Raw genomic sequence first — 19,141 nt, forward strand, 5'->3', positions numbered from 1 at the left:
CATTGAGTTGATAAAAAGACATGAGATTGCAGCAGTCCTAGTTTAAATTTTGCCTTATTTGTGCTTTTCACCAGTATAAAAGTACCATGGCACTGATAAGTGGTTTGAGACTCAATGGGTTGCTGGAGGACTTCAGTAACACAAAATCTAAGACTAATTTTGTACAATTCCACCCACAGCCACACACCGTGTGCCCCATCCCATGTTGTTCAAAAGGATCAGACTTCAGGGCAGCTTTTTCAGGGGCTTTTGTGGGGAGTGGAAGTGTGCGTAAGTTTAACTCCTCTTAGGAGACAAGCTCATGTTTCTCCATAGTAATAGCTAGTTGACGTCTCAGAGTAGTGGATACTCCTGTATACTAATTAATACATCAGCATACCAGCATGTGCACCTGCGTTTTTCAGAAGGATTTCCTATTAGAATAGCCTTTGTAAATCTAGAGGAAATGGCGTGATCAATTATACAACGAAATAGTGCTTTGTGTTATGTTTCTCTTCCCACTCTTTCTTTTTTTAAAAAGTTATATCCAATTCCCCAAACAGCTTTTCAAACTTGTGTTCAGAAAAGCTGGTTAGAAACCTTCTGTAGATATAAACCCTCCCAAAAGAATTTTGACGTGTGGATTTATCATATGTTACACATGTTTTACCACCTGGATTGCATCCCAGATCTGTTAATTAGTTATTAGATTAAGTTATATAATATTCTCTTTCCCTTTTCTCTTTTTTTCGTTATGAACTTCTGTGTTTCTATGACATAACCAATTGGAATTAACTTGCCCTGCTTTTCCTAAAATATGAAGAATATGAGTAAATGTTTCTCTGATTTGGTTCACACTCGGTGAAGCACGGAAAAAGAAAATGCTAATTATTACACCTTGTTCCATTTTGTTTTCGCTTACTTAGCTTTCAGCAAGTGGATTAAGTTTTATTTTCCAAAGATTATGTTACTGTGACTGATCCTTACTGAGACTTTTTACACGTATACAGCATGATAAAAAAGCTTTCCAAGTATGTAATCAAGTCTTCCTTCTATGTTATATGAATTTCAGCTTTTAATCAGCTATAACAATTAAATAGCATGGTTTCTCTGAGGGTTGCTATAATGCAGTGATAGGAAACCTATGGCCCTCCAGATATTGTTGGACTTCAGTTCCCATCAACCCCAGCCAGTGTTGGGAGTTGTAGACCAGTCAACATCTGGAGGACCAAAGGTTCCTCATCCTTGCCATAGGATGTGTGACAGGTCAAGCAGCAGAGGGAATAGGTAAAAATATACAAGTACATTGGACAAATTTGTCCATGAATTGGACAAATTCCTGGCAGCTAAGGCTACTAATCACAATGGATTTATGCATCTATGGGGGACAAGAGTGGGAAAGGGACTTGATGTAGCTTTCGTCTGATTTCAACAGGACTCATGTTACGGCTACAGAAAGATAGTGGGTTCCTAATCCGATTTTTATTTTTCCCAGTCTGCCCTTTCAGAGAGCTCCAGCACTTCTCTTCAATCCAGGAGGTGGCAGGCAGTGGGCGACATGATCTTTCAGCATAGTCTGGAAAAGCTGGGGAATGGCCTGGCATAGTGCCCAGAATGATGCTGTGCCCAAAGAGGAAGCTGGCTGTTGAGAACAGGTGGGCTGGGAACCGTGATCTGGCTGGCCATTTTAATTGTGATAGAGGCTGCCAAGAAGAGAGACAGAAGCATTTTGTTCAAGGGCACTTTCTGAAGAAGATGGCATTTTTTGAAGAGTGTGCAGATAGCAGAGTGGTTTCTGTAGGTTTCATATTTATTCAATTGCTATAATGCCTTCATCCAATGATCACCGGACAGTTTACAATATCAAAACACAAAAAATACATACTATCATAACAAACAAAAACAATTCCCCCCAGTTTAAAAGGCCATAGATTGTTTACTTAGCGAAAGGCCTGGGGAGAAGGGTTTTGGCATGTTTTGGTCCAGGCGCCTAAAGAAAATGCTTTCTTGAGAATGCCCTGGTTTTTTTGTTTGCTTCTGGATGCTCCTACCTGAAGCATGATGGTTGTTGTTGTTTAGTCGTTTAGTCGTGTCCGACTCTTCGTGAGCCCATGGACCAGAGCACACCAGGCACTCCTGTCTTCCACTGCCTCCTGCAGTTTGGTCAAACTCATGCTGGTAGCTTCGAGAACACTGTCCAACCATGATGGTAGAAGCAGGGGTGGCTAAACAGGCTCTCTCCAGCTTATGGGAGCCACCTCTGTCTTAAAGGGGAAAGGAAAAGGAAGGGGGAATTGTAATGGTTGAGAAAAGCAATCAGCCCAATAAAATATACGACCCCAAATTAGATGTGTTTGAAAGGAAGCTCTCAGTGTTTGAGAAATAAGGTGCATAATTAATTTTTTTTAACACACACAAACACAACAAGAAATCTCTCTCAATACATTGCATTTTACATTATATTTATACTTCGTCTGGATCTGTTTTGTTGCTTTTATGCCCGTTTGTAAGGACAACAGGTGTGGTATGTTTTCTATTCCACTATCAGCTTACTTTCCTTTTTCTTCAGGAATGCCTGCTGAGAATAAAGTAGCTTGTAATTTGGAATGAGAGTTTTTTGTAACCAATGGGGGCGCGGAGCCAGAGCCACTGTGGGAGTTCCTAGACTGCCTTGTCGAAAGCCAGCTGTTTGTGAGAGTGACGGGGCAAAAAGCATGGTGCAAAGGGCACACTTGGTGTTGTGTTTGAGCAAGGACTGAGGCTCTCTTGGCGGTCCACCACTTTTTCACGTGATTGACAGTGCTGCTGTTTGGAGGGATGATGGCAGGGATTATGCGCGCCGTGTGTACAAGCTTCATCTGAAGTAAACATATTGGAAGTTTAAAATAGCATCTCTTCAGCTGAATGATGGGGACTGTGAGGGCATAAAGGGCTGAGGAGACCTTGTGACTAAGAGAGAGCCCCATTTTTATGACATGAGAGTGTATCTTTGTGGCAATTAATGTGAACAATTAGAAATTAACGTAATATACTCTTTAGGTACAACTGAATTAGAACTAAAGCGAGTGGGTAAACTGAGGAACTTCGTTTTCTACATCTGTGAGGTAAATTTTAAAGGATCAGTTGGTTAGCCTTACAAAATTGGTTTGTAAACCAATAGGTATATTCATGGTGATGGAGGTAATAGGTAATTTGGAACATTAAAAAGAGAGCATATTTGTTTCTCTATCCTCCAGTATTTTAGAATATATAAACTGAAGTAGAAGACACTAATGGGATAACTCTGTAATCATTGGACGGGGGCATTAGCTTGATCAAATCGTAAATTAGAGAACATTTGTGAACGTTTTTTCAGAAGCTGAATGTACAATGTGGCTTCCACAGCCTCCAGTTGAGTGCAGGAAGCTCCTGCAGCCAATCAGGAGCCGCGCCTTGGTTTTCGAACCATTTCGGGAGTCAAACAGACTCCCGGAACAGATTAAGTTTGAGAACCAAGGTACCGCTGTACTTAGGCTGAAAAAGTCGTAAGTCAGGGTAGGGAGAAACACCCTTGTATCTAAGGTTTGATACAATCTTCTATTGCGGTTTTATTCTTCAGTAGCTTCAGGCTTTGTGCATTAAAGCTAAAGCCTGTGGCTGCTTCCCTGCTAAAGTGTAAATAATTTCACTCTTTGATTGACTTAGGAAATCCAGCAACGCCTAAAGACAAGGCAGTCTAGAAGGACTGTGGTTTCTTAAATAAGTACGTTGAAACATATAAGAGAGCCAGTATTTCAGGCTGTTATGCTCTGGGCTTCATGAAAATGAGTTGGGCGGCAGGTGTATCAAGCAGCTGTGCATTCCTGGAGCTTTCATTGTGCTGGTGTCTCCTCTCTCAAGCTGCCCTAAACAGTGTGTGTGTAGAAAAAAGCGTTCTGTAATGAAGTGCACTTGTCACTATGCCTTTGGATAAACTAGTTATTGTATGCCAGACATTACATTTGTGCATTGAAATATTTGCTACCTACTGTCTGTGGTTTGAACTGTGCCATAAGGTTGGCATAATTTTGCCATGCATCTATTTAACTTTCTTTTCCTAGCTCATTTTTGTAAGCCTCTTATGTATTTTCAGGGGCCACAGGAGTCTGCAGAGCCGAGGTGGGTGGGAATTGGTGGGGAAAAAACCTCATTTCCTTCTCCCCTCCAGTGGTTGTGTCCTGTGAAACTCTACTTGATGGGAAGTCTGGATCCAACCCTTTGTCTTTCATCAACATTAGCTGGCACTATAATGAAAATCCTCAAGGTGTTTTAATGTAAGGTTTTTCTCTCTCTTTATAAGATAAAGACACCGATATCACTGTAAAGGATAATACCGAAGAATTCAGCCTGCGGGATACATTAAGCATTGGATCAACAGATTCATTTGTTTCAGCTGCTGAGGTATGTTGGAAGTAGTGTGCGCTGCTTTATTGCGTAGCCATCATACCACTTCTGAATTCTGCTAAACAGGAATGACTTTCTCTTAGAGTAGAATATCTGCGAAAAATGCATTCAAATGCACAGTGGTCTGCAGACTGATTGTAGCCTTCTGACACTTTAAAAAAGGGCAGATAAACAGTTAAAAGATGCATGAAGTCATCACACATAATGAAATGTTTACAGGTACACCGGTTCCATCCTTTTCCCTATACTCTTTCCATGTAGGGAGCTTGTAGTGTCTGAAGTGAGGATAAAAGTGATATTCTCATGAATTCACATTCACCAGAAAGGTAATATGAGCATACTCTGGTGAGCACTGCTTTAATAACTTCTTGCCAAGAAGTATGACACTTTTTGGACGCCCTGGGCCACCACGCTTCTGGAATCTGTAGTCCCCAACTGATTGAAAGCTCAGCATCCACTCCTTTCATTTTTAGCCTGAGACAGCTGTGTGTTGGATGTCATCTGCCACTTATTCAACACAGAACAGTAGTATTAGAGCATGGTTTGTATGCCTGATGGTGAAGGAGGGCTGAGTTGGGGGATAATGTTACTTTTTGTCTGCTTGTAAGGAGCACATCTAGCCCAGATCTCAGATAGCTTCCCTTCATAGCAGGAATCCTGGAGTGAGAGTTGGATTTTGAAGTGCTGTTGTGCAAATATAGCCTGGCCAGTCACTTAAAGGATCTTAAATGGGAGTAGTTACACAGTGCAACAGGCAGCGTTCTAATCTTCCTGCATCAGAAACAATGGTACACTTTTACCTTAATTGGGATGCATGTTGAGAGATTTAGTGGAAATAGCTTCAATTAACCTCATAGATAAAGGACTTGCAAATGCTTTGACGTTTGGATCACAATCCTTAACCTCATTACTGGGAAGTAACTTCAGTTTATTTCAACGAGACTTGCTTCCAGGGGAACATGCTTAGGATTTCAGCCAAAGTTTGTATTACTGAAATAATACCCCATTCCATGTTATCAGTGGATATATTCTGCTCCAGAGCAAACAGGTTTTGGATCACTGCAGCCTTCCTTTCCAAACACTGGGCTATCTCTATACACATCTGCAGCAGCAGAGGGCCTTGCTGGGCCTCCCCGCTGCGGCAGGGGGTCCTGCTATACCTCCTCACAGTGGCAAAGGGTGCGCCATGCTCCCCCAAAGCAGCAGAGGACTTTGCTGCACTTCTCTGTGGCAGCAAAGGGTTATTCTCTGTGCAAGGTATTTCCCTCTCTTGAGCAAACGTACAAATCAATGCCCAAGTTTGCTTGTTTTCTTCTTCCCTCATCTTTTCATCTTTGGCCTTACAGAAGCTGCTCTGGGAGTGGCTAAAAGTGCTTTCTTGTAAATGAAAGCATTGCTTGCAGCCTGCCACTTGAAAATACATGGCTCCTGCAACACCATGAACTTTCATTTAATGTGAAGCACATAATGCCTGCTAAAACATTCTAGAAATAAATTGTGGCAGTGCTGCTGCTGATTACACCCAGTAGCAGAAACCAAATAGAAGAGTTTAAGGACTTTGAGTTTAAGGGAACTGATTTCTGTTGTTGGTAACAAAAACTAATATTGGTGTCTGTAGGCTGTATGAAATGTAAGTTTGAGAAGACTACATGTACCAGTAATGCAAAGTTCCTGTAGAAATCACTGAAGTGGTTTTGAAGGGCCCTTTCCCTGTTGACTGACAACTTTCCTTGACAACACTGGTTTTGGCTTTGCTTGCTGCATATTAAACTTCTCTTATGGGTGTTTCTGCAACAGCACATGACTGAGCTGCACTATGGACCTGTGGGTTGTGGGGAGGGGGTTGCATAGTCCCTGCCATCATGAAACATGCTGCTGTGTGAGTTTTCTTTTCAGTTTTTAACTGCCCTCCCTTAAAATGCTTTAGAATCCTATTATTCTGTTTGCAATCCCTCCCTTGGTAAAATATAATTAGAAGGTGGCTAGTAAATTATCTCTCCCCTTCCTTGCATGTCTTGGCTTTTCTGGAATGTGCCACAAAAGCAGTTGGGCACTCACAAGCATTCAGCTGTTGCTGCAAAGTGCTACTCCGACGCAACAGCTACTAAAGACCGTTTTACTACTATATGATTACAAAGTCTCTTTCCCATGCTTTGCACATTAAGAATGTCCGTTTTAAATGGAAGATGCATTGAAAGTTCTTGCCTTATGGAAGGCAAACTGTTAGTTGGGCTAGCGTTCAAGTGACAAGCTATGTGATGTAGCCCTCAGCTCTGGCTTGCCTTGCATGGATGCCAGCTATCCATTTCTGCTCCTCGGGGACATGATTCAGCAGCAGGCCCTTGTCCCAGTGTGTCACTGTGGCTTTTCTTTGCAAGCTGCAGTACTGGAAATTTATCTTTTAACTAATGTCGAAAGAGATGGATCTTGCATAGAAATAACACAAAGGGCATTTAGTTCTTGATATTGGTGGAAGTGTTTCAGGATGTTAGCCAGCTGATCTTGAGAAGGTCTCCCTCTTCTAGCTTGCAGAACACAAAGAGAGCCGCAACTCTTATAATCTGGATTCACTATGCCATTGCCCATTATACGAAGAGGCTATGCACCTGGCAGAAGAGGGCAAGATTTATTCACGAGTCTTACGGTACTAAATGTTTTGTTTGCTTTCCCTAATATTACTTGCACATTTTCTAAAAGCAAAACAGTGCTTTGTATGCAATATTTTTTATATTGGCTTGAATTAAAGAGCAAGTCAACCGTTAAGTTTCAAGTGCCTTTTTGTTGTTGTCTCTGTAAATAGGACTGATACGTTGGAGTGTCTGGGCGACAGCGACTTTCTTGCTAAGCTCCATTGTATCCGCCAAGCTTTTCAGGTAAATGTTCAATCAGTTCCTTAAGGCTGACCTCCATACCACATAGGCACAAAACTCCTGTGGCAGTAGGTTTTCTAACAGATCAGCCAAACCGCCCAATCATCAAGGGTAATTGTGATTTGTTATATTGGGTTGTATTCAATATAGCTTCTTAGTCACATACTATTTAAGTTCTATGTATATAAATCGGGAGGACGCCAGCAACAGAGGCCTTGTTTCCTACCAGTGTATTTCACAATTGATAGCTAATTCTTTCTGCCATTAGCATCTTCTCTATCTGTCTCTGTCTGTATCCTCGAAACCTTTCAAAGTAAGTTTGCTTGGAAAATGGGCTATTTTCAGGGAGAACTGGTTGGCAGCAGTGCTATTTTTCTAGAAAAGAAGTGCCGGAACTCACCATGAGCATCTCCCTTGTTCTCTTATAATGGCAACTGAGTTCTGCAATCGACACAAGATAATATCACCAAGGCAACTATCGGTAAACAAACATTAAACGTCCATAAAAATGGCAAAAGTAGTTTCTTTCTCAAATAGGTTTTGTCTTAAACAATAGCAAACACAGTAAATGAAGAGTCCACTTGTGATATACCAGTGGTTCAGTGCTCATTTCACCGCTAAAGAGCTTAGTCATCGAGCTTTGTAGTAAATAATATACAAGAGAAGATAGTATGTAAACGAGTTAAAGCAGGTATATCTGTCCCCATCTGCATGTTTCCATTGGGAGGAGCATAGAAAGAGGACAATGTCCTTCGGTTTGTTCCAGCTGAAAAAAAGCCCTGGTTGGTAGAATTAAAAGAAATGTTGTAAGCCGCCCAGAGTGGCTGGGGTAACCCAGTCAGATTGGCGGGGTACAAAATTTTATTATTTATTAAGACAGGTAAGAATGTAAGTGATCTCAGATGGGTAATACCTAGTGATCCATTACAGGTAATCTTTTCCAACGCCGCAAATAGAATATTTCTTGCTGAAAGTGGAAGAAAAATCTTGTGCACGCTAATCATGAGAGCTAGAAAGGTAAACACTTTTGTTTAATTAATTTGTATGGTGGATTTAATTTTCAAGAAAGCTTTATGGTCACAGGCTATAATCCTAATGCCACTTGCCTGAGAATAAACCCCATTGAATTTGATAGGACTTACTTCTGAGTAGACATGATTATTTCTCTGTAGTTGCCTCCTCTCACTGTGAAGTAAGCAGCAAGTATTCATATTTGGCAGACCTGATTCTGAAAGGTGGTACGTTCTGTAATTGTTTGCAGCCATGGATTTTGATTGCCCAAACAAGAATGTCCTTACAAACACATTCAAGTCAATATATATGCTAAGGTGCAGTCCAGCATCTGCATTGATCTCAGTTTCAGTGACAGCGCTGTATAAACATTCCAGTTGTGCTGACAGAGCTGCTCCAGTTGAAATGAATCACAAAGGAGTTCCATGTGTTCTTCAGAGCATTGGACTGAAGCCGTCTTTCTAGATTACTCAGGCGCTAAATAGAAGCAATTATTATCTCTAATTAAGAACTAAATAAACATGCATAATTTGTCTCCTGCTTGTTGATTTCCCCCCCCCACAGAACCCAAAGAAATTTGAGGAAGTATTTGATGAAATGATCTCTTTCTTAGAGCAGTCTGATCATTGGGCTAATACTGAAATGGAGCTTGCTGCTTGGGGAGTAAGTATATGTTATAAAAAATTAGTTCAGTTGTTTGTAAATGTTATCTCTCCCTGGTTAGACAATTGCAATTCCCTTATTGTTCTTTATTTTGTCTCTATTTCAGGGTGTCAATTTTATTACTTTAGTCTGTCTGCTTAGACAGTTTATTAAACAATTTCAGTAAAATCTGTTGTTTTCCCCCCAGTGTCATTTAGGCTATTATTATAGACCTGGAAGTTGTATAAATGAGGTCCGTAACTTTATAAATATTCCGATGCTCTGCAGGTGAAACATCTAAATTTCTATGATGTTGTTCTGGACTTCGTATTAATGGATTCCTTTGAAGATTTAGAGAATCCACCTATGTCTATACAAAATGTGGTCAATAACAATTGGCTGAATTCCTCTTTCAAAGAAACTGTAAGTGGCTTTGTTTGGTTCCATGCTTTCATATGGGGGTTGCAGAATATTGGACAGGTAACTTAATGATTGCATTCCTCTGAGCAGTATTTAAATTTAGAGGAAATTACATTATGATTGGATAATCTGTTTCAGATTCCTTTTACTCATTAAGCAGTTGTGATTCATACCTGCAAGAACCTTAATTGGCTTTCTGCAGACAACTAATCTGCATAAAATTTAGCCACGAAACTCGCATATTTTGGATCAAGTCGTAGTCTTAGTACTTTGTATAATAAAAGGAAATGTCTGCAAGAGTGAAAATATATTAATCTTTTTTATCCACATATCTAAGCCATTAAAAATACATATTGCAAATTCTGTCCCAGGCATCCCCAAACTCAGCCCTCCAGCTGTTTTGGGACTACAACTCCCATCATCCCTAGCTAACAGGACCAGTGGTCAGGGATGATGGGAATTGTAGTCCCAAAACAGCTGGAGGGCTGAGTTTGGGGGTGCCTGCTTTATCCAATTTGCCCACCTGGGCCTTCGTGTCACAGAGAGATCTGTTCAGTAGTTGTTGAAAGTTACTTTCTCAAAAGAAATGGTTCCACTCCATGATTGGTGACTAACAACAAGACTTGTGCAAGCATACATGCATTCATAGACACTGGTTTTGCTTGGATTCAGCTGACACAGACAGCCATCAAGAAGTGCAAAGCAGTGAAGTTTGAAGAATAACTGCTACCTCATTTCACAGTCTGAACTGATTTAATGAATGAAGAATGGCACCTTAAACTACACAGATGAAGCATGTCATTTTAAGAAATTGCATTGCACTGATCACATATGTTGGAACCTCCAAACCTAATTAGGTCACCCTTGCATGTGGCCAGGGTGATTGCAATTTGGCCACCTATGGAATAGGCTATCTTACATGGTCTTTTCTTGGAATGAGGACCCCTGTAGTTTACCAGTATGTGTAAAATTTGCAACACAACAGTGCATTCTAAGGATCTGTTTATAGTTAACCTGTGTGAAGTGATCTTGAATATACAGCCTTGCTTAAGAACCTAAAGAACTGCCATGTGGGATCACACTAAGATCCATTAAGTCCAGCCTTCTTTGCAGTAATTCCACATCACTGCGAGTACAGAAACTTTGTTAGAAACGCTGCTTTTTAAGCTCTCAGACACCACTTCCTTCAAGTCATCATGCCACTCCTTGTTGAGTGCCATTGCTGAGTATTGCTGACGTTCACATTTTATAAAACAACAACCCAGGACATCTATGTAAGTATCAGCGTGATGTAGGAGAGCCAGTATGGTGTAGTGGTTAAGAGCAGTAGACTTGTAATCTGGTGAACCGGGTTCGCTTCCCCGCTCCTCCACATGCAGCTGCTGGGTGACCTTGGGCTAATCACACGTCTCTGAAGTATCTCAGCCTCACTCACCTCACAGAGTTTTTGTTGTGGGGGAGGAAGGGAAAGGAGATTGTTAGCTGCTTTGAGACTCCTTAGGGTAGTGATAAAGCGGGATATCAAATCCAAACTCTTCTCCTTCTTCTTCTTAGGATGGTATAGCGATCCTCAAATATTTGGTACCATATTTTTAGTATGGCACAAAATTTCTATAAAATAATTATATAAAATTTCTACAAAATTGTGCTGCACTGTTAGATCTTAGGCTCACCTGCTGTGATGAATTGGGTGGTCCCAAAGCACCAGTTTTGAGATTCCCATGGACTGCAAGAAGATCAAATCTATCCATTCTGAAGGAAATCAGCCCTGAGTGCTCACTGGAAGGACAGATCCTGAAGCTGAGGCTCCAATACTTTGGCCACCTCATGAGAAGAGAAGACTCCCTGGAAAAGACCCTGAAGCTGGGAAAGATTGAGGGCACAAGGAGAAGGGGACAGCAGAGGACGAGATGGTTGGACAGTGTTCTCGAAGCTACAAACATGAGCCTGACCAAACTGCGGGAGGCAGTGGAAGACAGAAGTGCCTGGTGTGCTGTGGTGCATGGGGTCACGAAGGGTCGGACACAACTAAACGACTAAACAACAAAGCACCAATTGCTACAGCCTAGGAAAACAACCATTAATAGTGTAAACTGCACACAATTTCCAGGGATTGGCCATGTGAGGAGCAAACATTGGTAGCATCAAGTCATTGGGGGGGGGGGAATCCCCCTGGGATCTGTAATTATTAAAAACGCAAGCATGCGTCCCGGAATCTCATATGATACCTCCAGCCAAAAACCTTGTACTTCTAGGCACACCTACTACAGAAGAAAATGGTTCTCGCTCACTTGGCATATTTCTTCCTGCGCTCAGCAGAAAATCTGTTATTTATGTGATGCATTTTTACTGGTGTCATGTGCCAGCAGTGGACCTGTTTCAACATGGATTAATGGGTTCTGGCTGCTATTGTATGCATAGGTATGTCCCAACATCTGAGTGAAGTGCTGCTGGCTCTCCCCCCCCCCCCCGCGAGTTGCTATGGTGAATAATATTTAATATTCTGCTAACAGAATCCTTCAACTATTGCCTTGGTGTAAAACTGACTTGATCTTTCAAGATGGTAGCTGGAGATCAATTTTGTCAGTTCACTAGGATTACAGCTTGGATCTTCTCATCTTGAGTGGTTAATGCTCTAGGTCTGTGATGAACCCGATGAGACCAGATACTTCTGCAACCTAAGATAGACAAGTCTGTGGAATTTGCTCCTATGAAAGGTGATGATAGCCATCAACCTGGATGGCTTTTAAAGAGGAATAGGCAGATTTGTGGAGGATAAAATGCTGAAAATGATGTTTACACGTGGGAATCCCTGTTGAGAAAGTTATACATGATGATCTTCAATCAATGACAACTTTAAGCACAGAGTTAAAGTTGCAAAACCCATTAACTTCAATAGGACTTGAGGGTGACCAGCTCTCATTGGACTCATTGGAAATGGAAGGAATAAAACTATCTATCTATTATTAAAATTTGTATACCGTCCTATACCCCTGTCCTATAAAAAAACAAACTAGATAATAAAAACAATAACAACCCAATAACCTCCCTCCCCAACGCATTTTAAAAGGGCATCGTTTTTATTCTTGTCTTGATATCTTGTTTTGTTTCCCCCTCCTGTTGGATATATGATTAGATAGACACACAGAGACAGACTTTTTTCTCAATGGAATTTTGTCAGCATTTTGCCTCCCAGTACTGAAGTAGCATTGCATTCCATTCAAATTCTGTTATGCCCTATGGGAGACAAAAGTTTTTGCCATCTGTATATTGTATTATTCCAATCCTTATTAGGACAAAACTGCTTAGCTGTGTCAAAAACTATTCGAAGTATGTTTTTTTTCTTAAGTGAGTGTGTTGGGGTTTTTTTAACATTGTGGTCAAAACAAAAGTATGTGGTTTGTTCTTTGTTTTTATGGTTACAAATACTTCTGGCTTTAAAACATCTTTTGGCATTTAAATGCGCTGGGGATTTTGGCTTGCATTTAAGCTCTAATATTATTAAAATATGAAAAGCAGAAAGGATTTATTTACAGTCATATAACATAATACTAAAGCTATAGATTTCAGAAGGCATTGGTGAAAAGGTCGCTTCGCCAAGTTGGCAAGAAGAACTGTTACATAGCTGGGTGCCTGCTATTGGAGCAGTTAAAACTGACTAAAAGTATGCACATTTCTGAGTTTAGCAGACCAAGAAGAAAAGCCTTATTAGCAAACTTATGTACAAAATAGTAAGTAATCTAACTTTAGAAAACAAGGTTCCTAAGCTGAAAGAGAGAGAAAGAGAGAGAGAGTGAGTGATTGATTTGGTCTAGCGCTGTATAAAGCACCGAAGTATTGCTTCTTTTTTAGTATACTGAAACATTCCATGGAGTTTGGAAACTAGCATAAGAACAGTTGTACTGTGTCAGCTGAGCTGCCCTTTGAACCCAGCTTCCTGCCTTTTAAAAGTAGCCAGATCAAGATGCTCTAGAAACTATAGTACAGCTCTCTTTGCTAAGAGACAATTTAGCAGAAGTCACACACAGACACACACACATGATCCTGATCCTACTGATTTCACTTGACTGTCCAACAGAATAGCACCCTGATTCAGAAGCTTCCTGCGACTGGAAGCTGTTTTGCATGCAACAAGAATATGTCCAACTTTGAGCTTTTCAAGCAAAGTCATACTAACAATTGTGTGTGCAGCCCACACTTGTCCTATGTCTCTGCTAAGGTTCCCACTTTCATTCTTTGTGTGTATAGTGTTTTTTTATTGCATGTGAAATCGTGCACCTCATTAAAAATGCACAAGTCTTTCTGTGATTGACATGGACATATGTCTTTTACTCTCTCTTTTCCCCTTGGTTGTGATCCTACCTTTCCTTGATTATCACACTTTCCCTGCTAATACTAATGCAGGTGTGCCATTGACCTCTTTTTTCCTATACTTATTTTAACATAAGTTGAGCCTGTCAACTTGACAATCAACAACCCAATAGTAATTTAAAAACCTTAAACTTAAAATAAGACAATTTCAAAATTTGGAAAATTACCAGCTGGTTTTATGTAATGAATATTTCTAAATAGGTAAGTACAGTAGGGTGGAATCGAACACTGAATGAATGTCAGCTTGCACAAAGGTCCTGCATCATCTTCTATTCCCCCTGCCCCATGGCAGTCCATTCACCCTAAGAATATGTTCATAGGTTTCCCCAATTCCACCAGAGCAGATTCTGAGAGAGTGCAGGTAGGGAGGAGAGGAGAGTGAAGTCTCATTGTGCAAGTGGAAGTTTGCTCTGCTTGGGCACATAGTGTTGGGTACAACCCTTACTTCTCTTCTTCTTCTGACTCTTAGGCTGTGGCTTCAAGCTGCTGGTCAGTTCTGAAACAAAAAAAGCAACAAATGAAGGTAAGCAGGTTTTACTTTTTTAAAATACTTTTGTAGGTATGGGTGGTCTTCTTTGGCGATCACCCGTAGCCGAGTAAGATTGTATTCCATGAACACGGTCTTAACAGTGACTGTGGAGGCCAATTCTGGATCCACATGTCCTTCCACAGTGGAGACATAGGTTTCCGGATGGGAGTTGATCATGGTGAGGGTTTGCCAAGCATGCTTGCCTCTTAGCACGTTTCTCCCTTTCATCCTGAGTTTGAGCGTCTTCAAAGTCCATGACACGTTTGATAAAGGCTGTTCTCCAATTGGAGCGCTCACAGGCCAGGGTTTCCCAGTTGTTGGTGTTTATCCTACATTTTTTTTAGATTCACCTTGAGAGAGTCTTTAAACCTCTTTTGTTGACCACCAGCATTATGCTTTCCATTTTTAAGTTCGGAATAGAGTAGTTGCTTTGGAAGATGATAATCAGGTATCCGAACAGGTTTTACTTTTTAAAATACTTGTGTAGGTATGGGTATCTAAATTATGGCATGTAATGCTATGCTATAAGTTTTGCATAGTTATAAATTTCTATACCCTCATTTGCAAGTAACATATATAATTGGGTAAATTATTAGGAATGTGAAGAGAGAAGTGGGAATCATATGCGAGGGCCAGCTTTTATTGTTCAGCGAAGCAAAATTGGGGTGCTATGGCAATAGGACAGTGGTTGAGATACAGCTACTATGGACATGACCCAGCCCTCCCAGGAGACAAATTTATGATTCCACTAGTTAAATGTTGCATCCAGTGAAATCTGAAGGGATCTTTTAGAAGGAGCCGCCTCATTTTTATCGACACTGTAAAATCCGCAAGATAAGAATTGAGAAGGGCAGAGGGCCTTGGTGGGTGCAGTGGTGCCCATAGGTGCCATACTGGGGGCTCCAGAAATAGGATAATGTTTGCCATTTTGACATCTAATGGTGAACATCCAATTAAATATAACTTTGATTCTCTATTAACCAGTAAAAGAACAACTATTCACTCTTCCCCAAAAAACTGTAATGCATAAAAATGACAACGGATCACATGGTTATGGATTGTCCATTTTAAGGTAGCTGGAGAAGGTCCTACGTTCTGTTATGTCCAGAAGTTTATATATGTATAATGTGGCAAGGGTGCCTAGATATTAGGAATATTTGTACATCTATGAAGAAATCAAAAGTGAAAGCTGGTATGACTTTATTTCACAATATAAATTGGTATATTTAGAAACTTATTAAAAAATAGTGTGGACAAGTGGTGAGTTGGGGGGGGGGCTGTGGTTCCTCCAGATTTCATTGGATTCCCAACTGCTAGCCAGGGATGGTTGGGAGTTATAGTTCCAGCAACATCTGAAGGGCGCTAGATTCTCTGCCCCTGGGAAACTTGGCCCTGGTGAATCACTTGCTGAGCAATAAAAGTGAAGCCTCCCCCCTCCTTTAGTGTCTTCATTTGACACAACAGTTTTTCATACGCAGAAGCAGGAAGTGATTTACCTTTTCTGCGCTGATTACATCTCCAGGTTCCTGATGGCTTCTTTGCGCACTTCTATGCTATTTGTGAACACATCAGCCCTGTTCTGGCATGGGGCTTCCTTGGCCCCAGGAATTCTCTGTATGAATTATGCAACTTCTTCAAGGTATGCTGCTTCATTACACCAGGAGAGCTCGTTGCCACTAATTTGATACTAATACCGATTTAAAAAACAAAACCCCAAACCAGGCAAAACGAGAAAGAAATACTTCTGTAATAAATCTCGGAGCCTGACAATGATCACAAATAAGTGAATTTGCTTTGTGTTTGTTTTTACCAGGACCAGGTTCTCTATTTCCTGAAAGACATTTTTGACTTTGAAAAAGTGCGGTACTCCACTATAGATAACCTAGCGGAAGACCTTATGCAGTTGCTGATTCGACACACCGATCTTCTTTTGGCTAACCTTGGAGCCGACTCCCTAAGGCATTCCAGTGGCCTTGTTAGTGGATGCGGGGACACGGCAGCCAGTGGCATTTTGGAAGCTAAAGCACAATAGTTTCCTCCTTTTCGTTCTTAACGTGAGCACAATTTTTTGCCGTTTTCTCCCTCAAGGAAAGCTGCCATCGCTTCGGCTTCGGCTTTGGTTTCTTTCTCTTCTTTTTAGCAAGTACCTGAAATCTACAATGTTGTTAAGTATGGACTCAGGGAAGTTAAAAAATATATGGAAAGAATTGCTTGTGGGAAAAAGATACTGCATATGTTTGGAGCAGGTAGCTTAACCGTCACTGGATTTATATGTAATATATCCCAACATATATATATTTTTGAAAACGGCGAAGTGAAATGTATTTGTGGAAATACTGTGAATTTCCTCTGATATTGTTTGTGACTGAAAGTGATGCAAAGAAACGTGGTATATAGTATACAAGTTTGTCTCGAAGGTTTGCACTGTTGGAATTACCCAGTACAAAGTCTCAAAAGCTCTACCTGACCCTGGCCACACACTTGCCAAGTTATACATTTACTGTTATTTTTACTTAAATGAAGTGCAATATAATGACACTTAGAGTGAAAAATGATTTAACTTTGCCTTGAAAATGTATTTTGTGTGTATAAGCTATAGCTCATTATGTAGCGAAATAAATCGGTGCATTCAGCCTTTGGGCAGCAATGCCATTCTATAAGCTTTTTTTTTTTTAACAAAAAATAATAATAGAGTACAAAGCTCATATTTTTATGTAAATTACCCTTCACTGATATTTTACATTGGAAATCACAGTTTAGGGAGGCCTTAAACAATGCTCTTAAATAATTTAATAATTGGTTGAATCCCCTTGCATCTTTAGAGAGCTTTTAAAACTTTTTACTAGTTGTGAATAAGCTAGTATCTTGTCTTGTTTGAATGTATCATTTAAAGTATATTTTTGAGGGAGGGGGAATGTTATGTCAAAAACAATAATCATGCAACAGACTTAAATACATGTTCCTTTTGTCATTTTAAATTTTGTCTTCGTCTCTTTTGAAAATTCTGGGGTTCAGTTTACGAAGTGACTCTTAGAAAAAGCAAAACTTCACATCTAAGCTTGCATAATACAACCATAAAATGGGATATCAGAATAAAATGATACTACAGTAAAACATGGTGAAGGCCTGGGCATACGAAAGGATTCCACCTGCTTCTGGAAAGAGAAGGAAGATTGCACCAGATGAAGCTTTTGCAGGGGCGGGGTGTGGATTTTAAACACAGCAGAGAAGACTCTTGGTTATCATCGCTGCACCTCACAGGGTGGCAGAACCTGGAGCAGGACCTTTGATGGTGGTCTTAATCCTACTTCGCTTGCAGGAAAAGGTAATCTGGCCCTAAACTGTTTGGGGCTTTCTAGGTCAAAACCAGCACTTTCTTCAGAAATGGACCGGAAGCCAATTTAACTCTTGCAAAGAGCTATTGAGCTTTCATTCCAAGCAGCCAGTCCCCTTACATAACTCTGCTGCACTATTTGCATTAACTGTACATCCAGCAGTCTTCAAAAGCTATCATCCCACAGTAACCTAAACTGATACAGTGGTACCTCGGTTTACGAACTTCATCTGTTCCGGAAGTCTGTTCTTGAAACAGTTCTTAAACCAAAGCACGCTTTCCCTAATGAGGCCTCCCGCTGCTGGTGCCCTTCCACCATTCGGATTCCGTTCTTAGACCAAGGTAAAGTTCTCAAACTGGAACACTATTTCCGGTTTTGCGTTCTTAAACCGGACTGTTCTTAAACCGAGGTACCACTGTATTACCAGTGTATGGATAACTGTGATCAGGCTGTAGAGATATAATAGCACCTCCTACCAAACCGTGGGCATGTTCAAAAACAGGTTGAATACCAGTCCCACCAGCCCACGGTACTTCTGGATTCAGTTTTAGATACTGTGATCATAGTATGCCTGTGTCTAGAGAACAACACTATTTGTTCAACTTGAAAGTCTGCATACTATTTGTGACATTTTGGACTCGCCTAATAAAATGTATTGCCCTAACGCGGATTTTGGGATTTTGCTTTTTGTGTTGCTTTTTGTTTTGTGTATCTGGGCTGAATCCGAGGTGCTGGTCTTGCCCTGAAACATCTACAGTTTAGGGGACTTCTCTACAAATCTCCTTGGATATCTGGGTAAAATCCTGCTCTAGGTGACTTGCTTGTACTTGTGGCTGACATTCACTAGAGTTGGTATTGCCAACATGGCTTCCATGGGTGCACATGTTCCTGGTGTCTGCAGGGTCCCTTCTTCAGATGAAATAAAGACTTTAAAGTAGCATTGTGTTATAGCAAATAGGTTGGGGGGGGTCCATGTTTGTGTGTGCACGCTGCCCATTTCAGTTTCTCCAGTTTGAAAATGTGCCCCGGGCCCAAAAACATTATACTAGAAATAGAACATTTTGGTCATAGGATGGTCTCTCTGAAGTCTGCATGTTCAGCTTCTGGAAGCCAGCCAAAGCCATTTTCTTTCACTGAGGCTTTGGGAAATAATTAATCTATTACTTCTTTTACCCCAATCCATTCTTCCCTCTATGCCATATAAAAATCACAAATAGCTTCATGTTTCCTTTTTTATTTTAATTTGGATTTTTAAAAAATTATTGTACACTACGTCATGGGCCCCTTTGGGGAATATGTAGGGCTGGTATTATAGGGTATTGAAATTCCACTTTTTCTCTATTCAGGCTGCCTGAATAATCAATTTCTCGTTCAGCCAAGGAGGAAACCTAGAGGATTTGTAGTCACTGTTCTGAAATAAGAGTTGTGACAGACTTTCTGCATCAACATTCTTATGTTTAGGTTGATTCCAGTTACAAGCTGGTTAACTTGCAGTGTGCATGTATGCAACATGGCATGGTCATCTGTATTCATCTTAATAAATGGCTCGGATGTATCATGGA

The 19,141-nt window shown here is 40.6% G+C and overlaps 1 protein-coding gene and 1 long non-coding RNA gene across 4 annotated transcripts in view; both read left to right on the forward strand.

The window, feature by feature from the left end:
- Positions 1-18,243, forward strand: part of LOC309345352 — a 40,437-nt gene extending 22,194 nt beyond the window's left edge. Inside the window, exon 2 of the long non-coding RNA XR_014158203.1 lies at positions 17,989-18,243. This is a non-coding gene — a long non-coding RNA (uncharacterized lncRNA). The remainder of the gene's footprint in view (positions 1-17,988) is intronic.
- The window catches only part of MIGA1 (mitoguardin 1), a 35,096-nt gene extending 16,853 nt beyond the window's left edge, over positions 1-18,243 (forward strand). For 2 of the 3 annotated variants that reach the window (XM_081868350.1, XM_081868349.1), the window contains exons 8-16: positions 4,298-4,398; positions 6,927-7,045; positions 7,202-7,274; positions 8,202-8,288; positions 8,847-8,945; positions 9,213-9,347; positions 14,185-14,238; positions 15,767-15,883; positions 16,058-18,243. In XM_081868350.1, coding sequence (XP_081724476.1) covers positions 4,298-4,398; positions 6,927-7,045; positions 7,202-7,274; positions 8,202-8,288; positions 8,847-8,945; positions 9,213-9,347; positions 14,185-14,238; positions 15,767-15,883; positions 16,058-16,276 — 1,004 coding nt within the window. In that variant the 3' untranslated portion in view covers positions 16,277-18,243. The remainder of the gene's footprint in view (positions 1-4,297; positions 4,399-6,926; positions 7,046-7,201; positions 7,275-8,201; positions 8,289-8,846; positions 8,946-9,212; positions 9,348-14,184; positions 14,239-15,766; positions 15,884-16,057) is intronic. The other variant, XR_014158196.1, reaches the window with a different exon arrangement.
- Positions 18,244-19,141: the final 898 nt, after the last annotated feature.

This window comes from Podarcis erhardii, assembly GCF_964252035.2.
Source record: "Podarcis erhardii genome assembly, chromosome: 6".
NCBI lineage: Eukaryota > Metazoa > Chordata > Lepidosauria > Squamata > Lacertidae > Podarcis > Podarcis erhardii.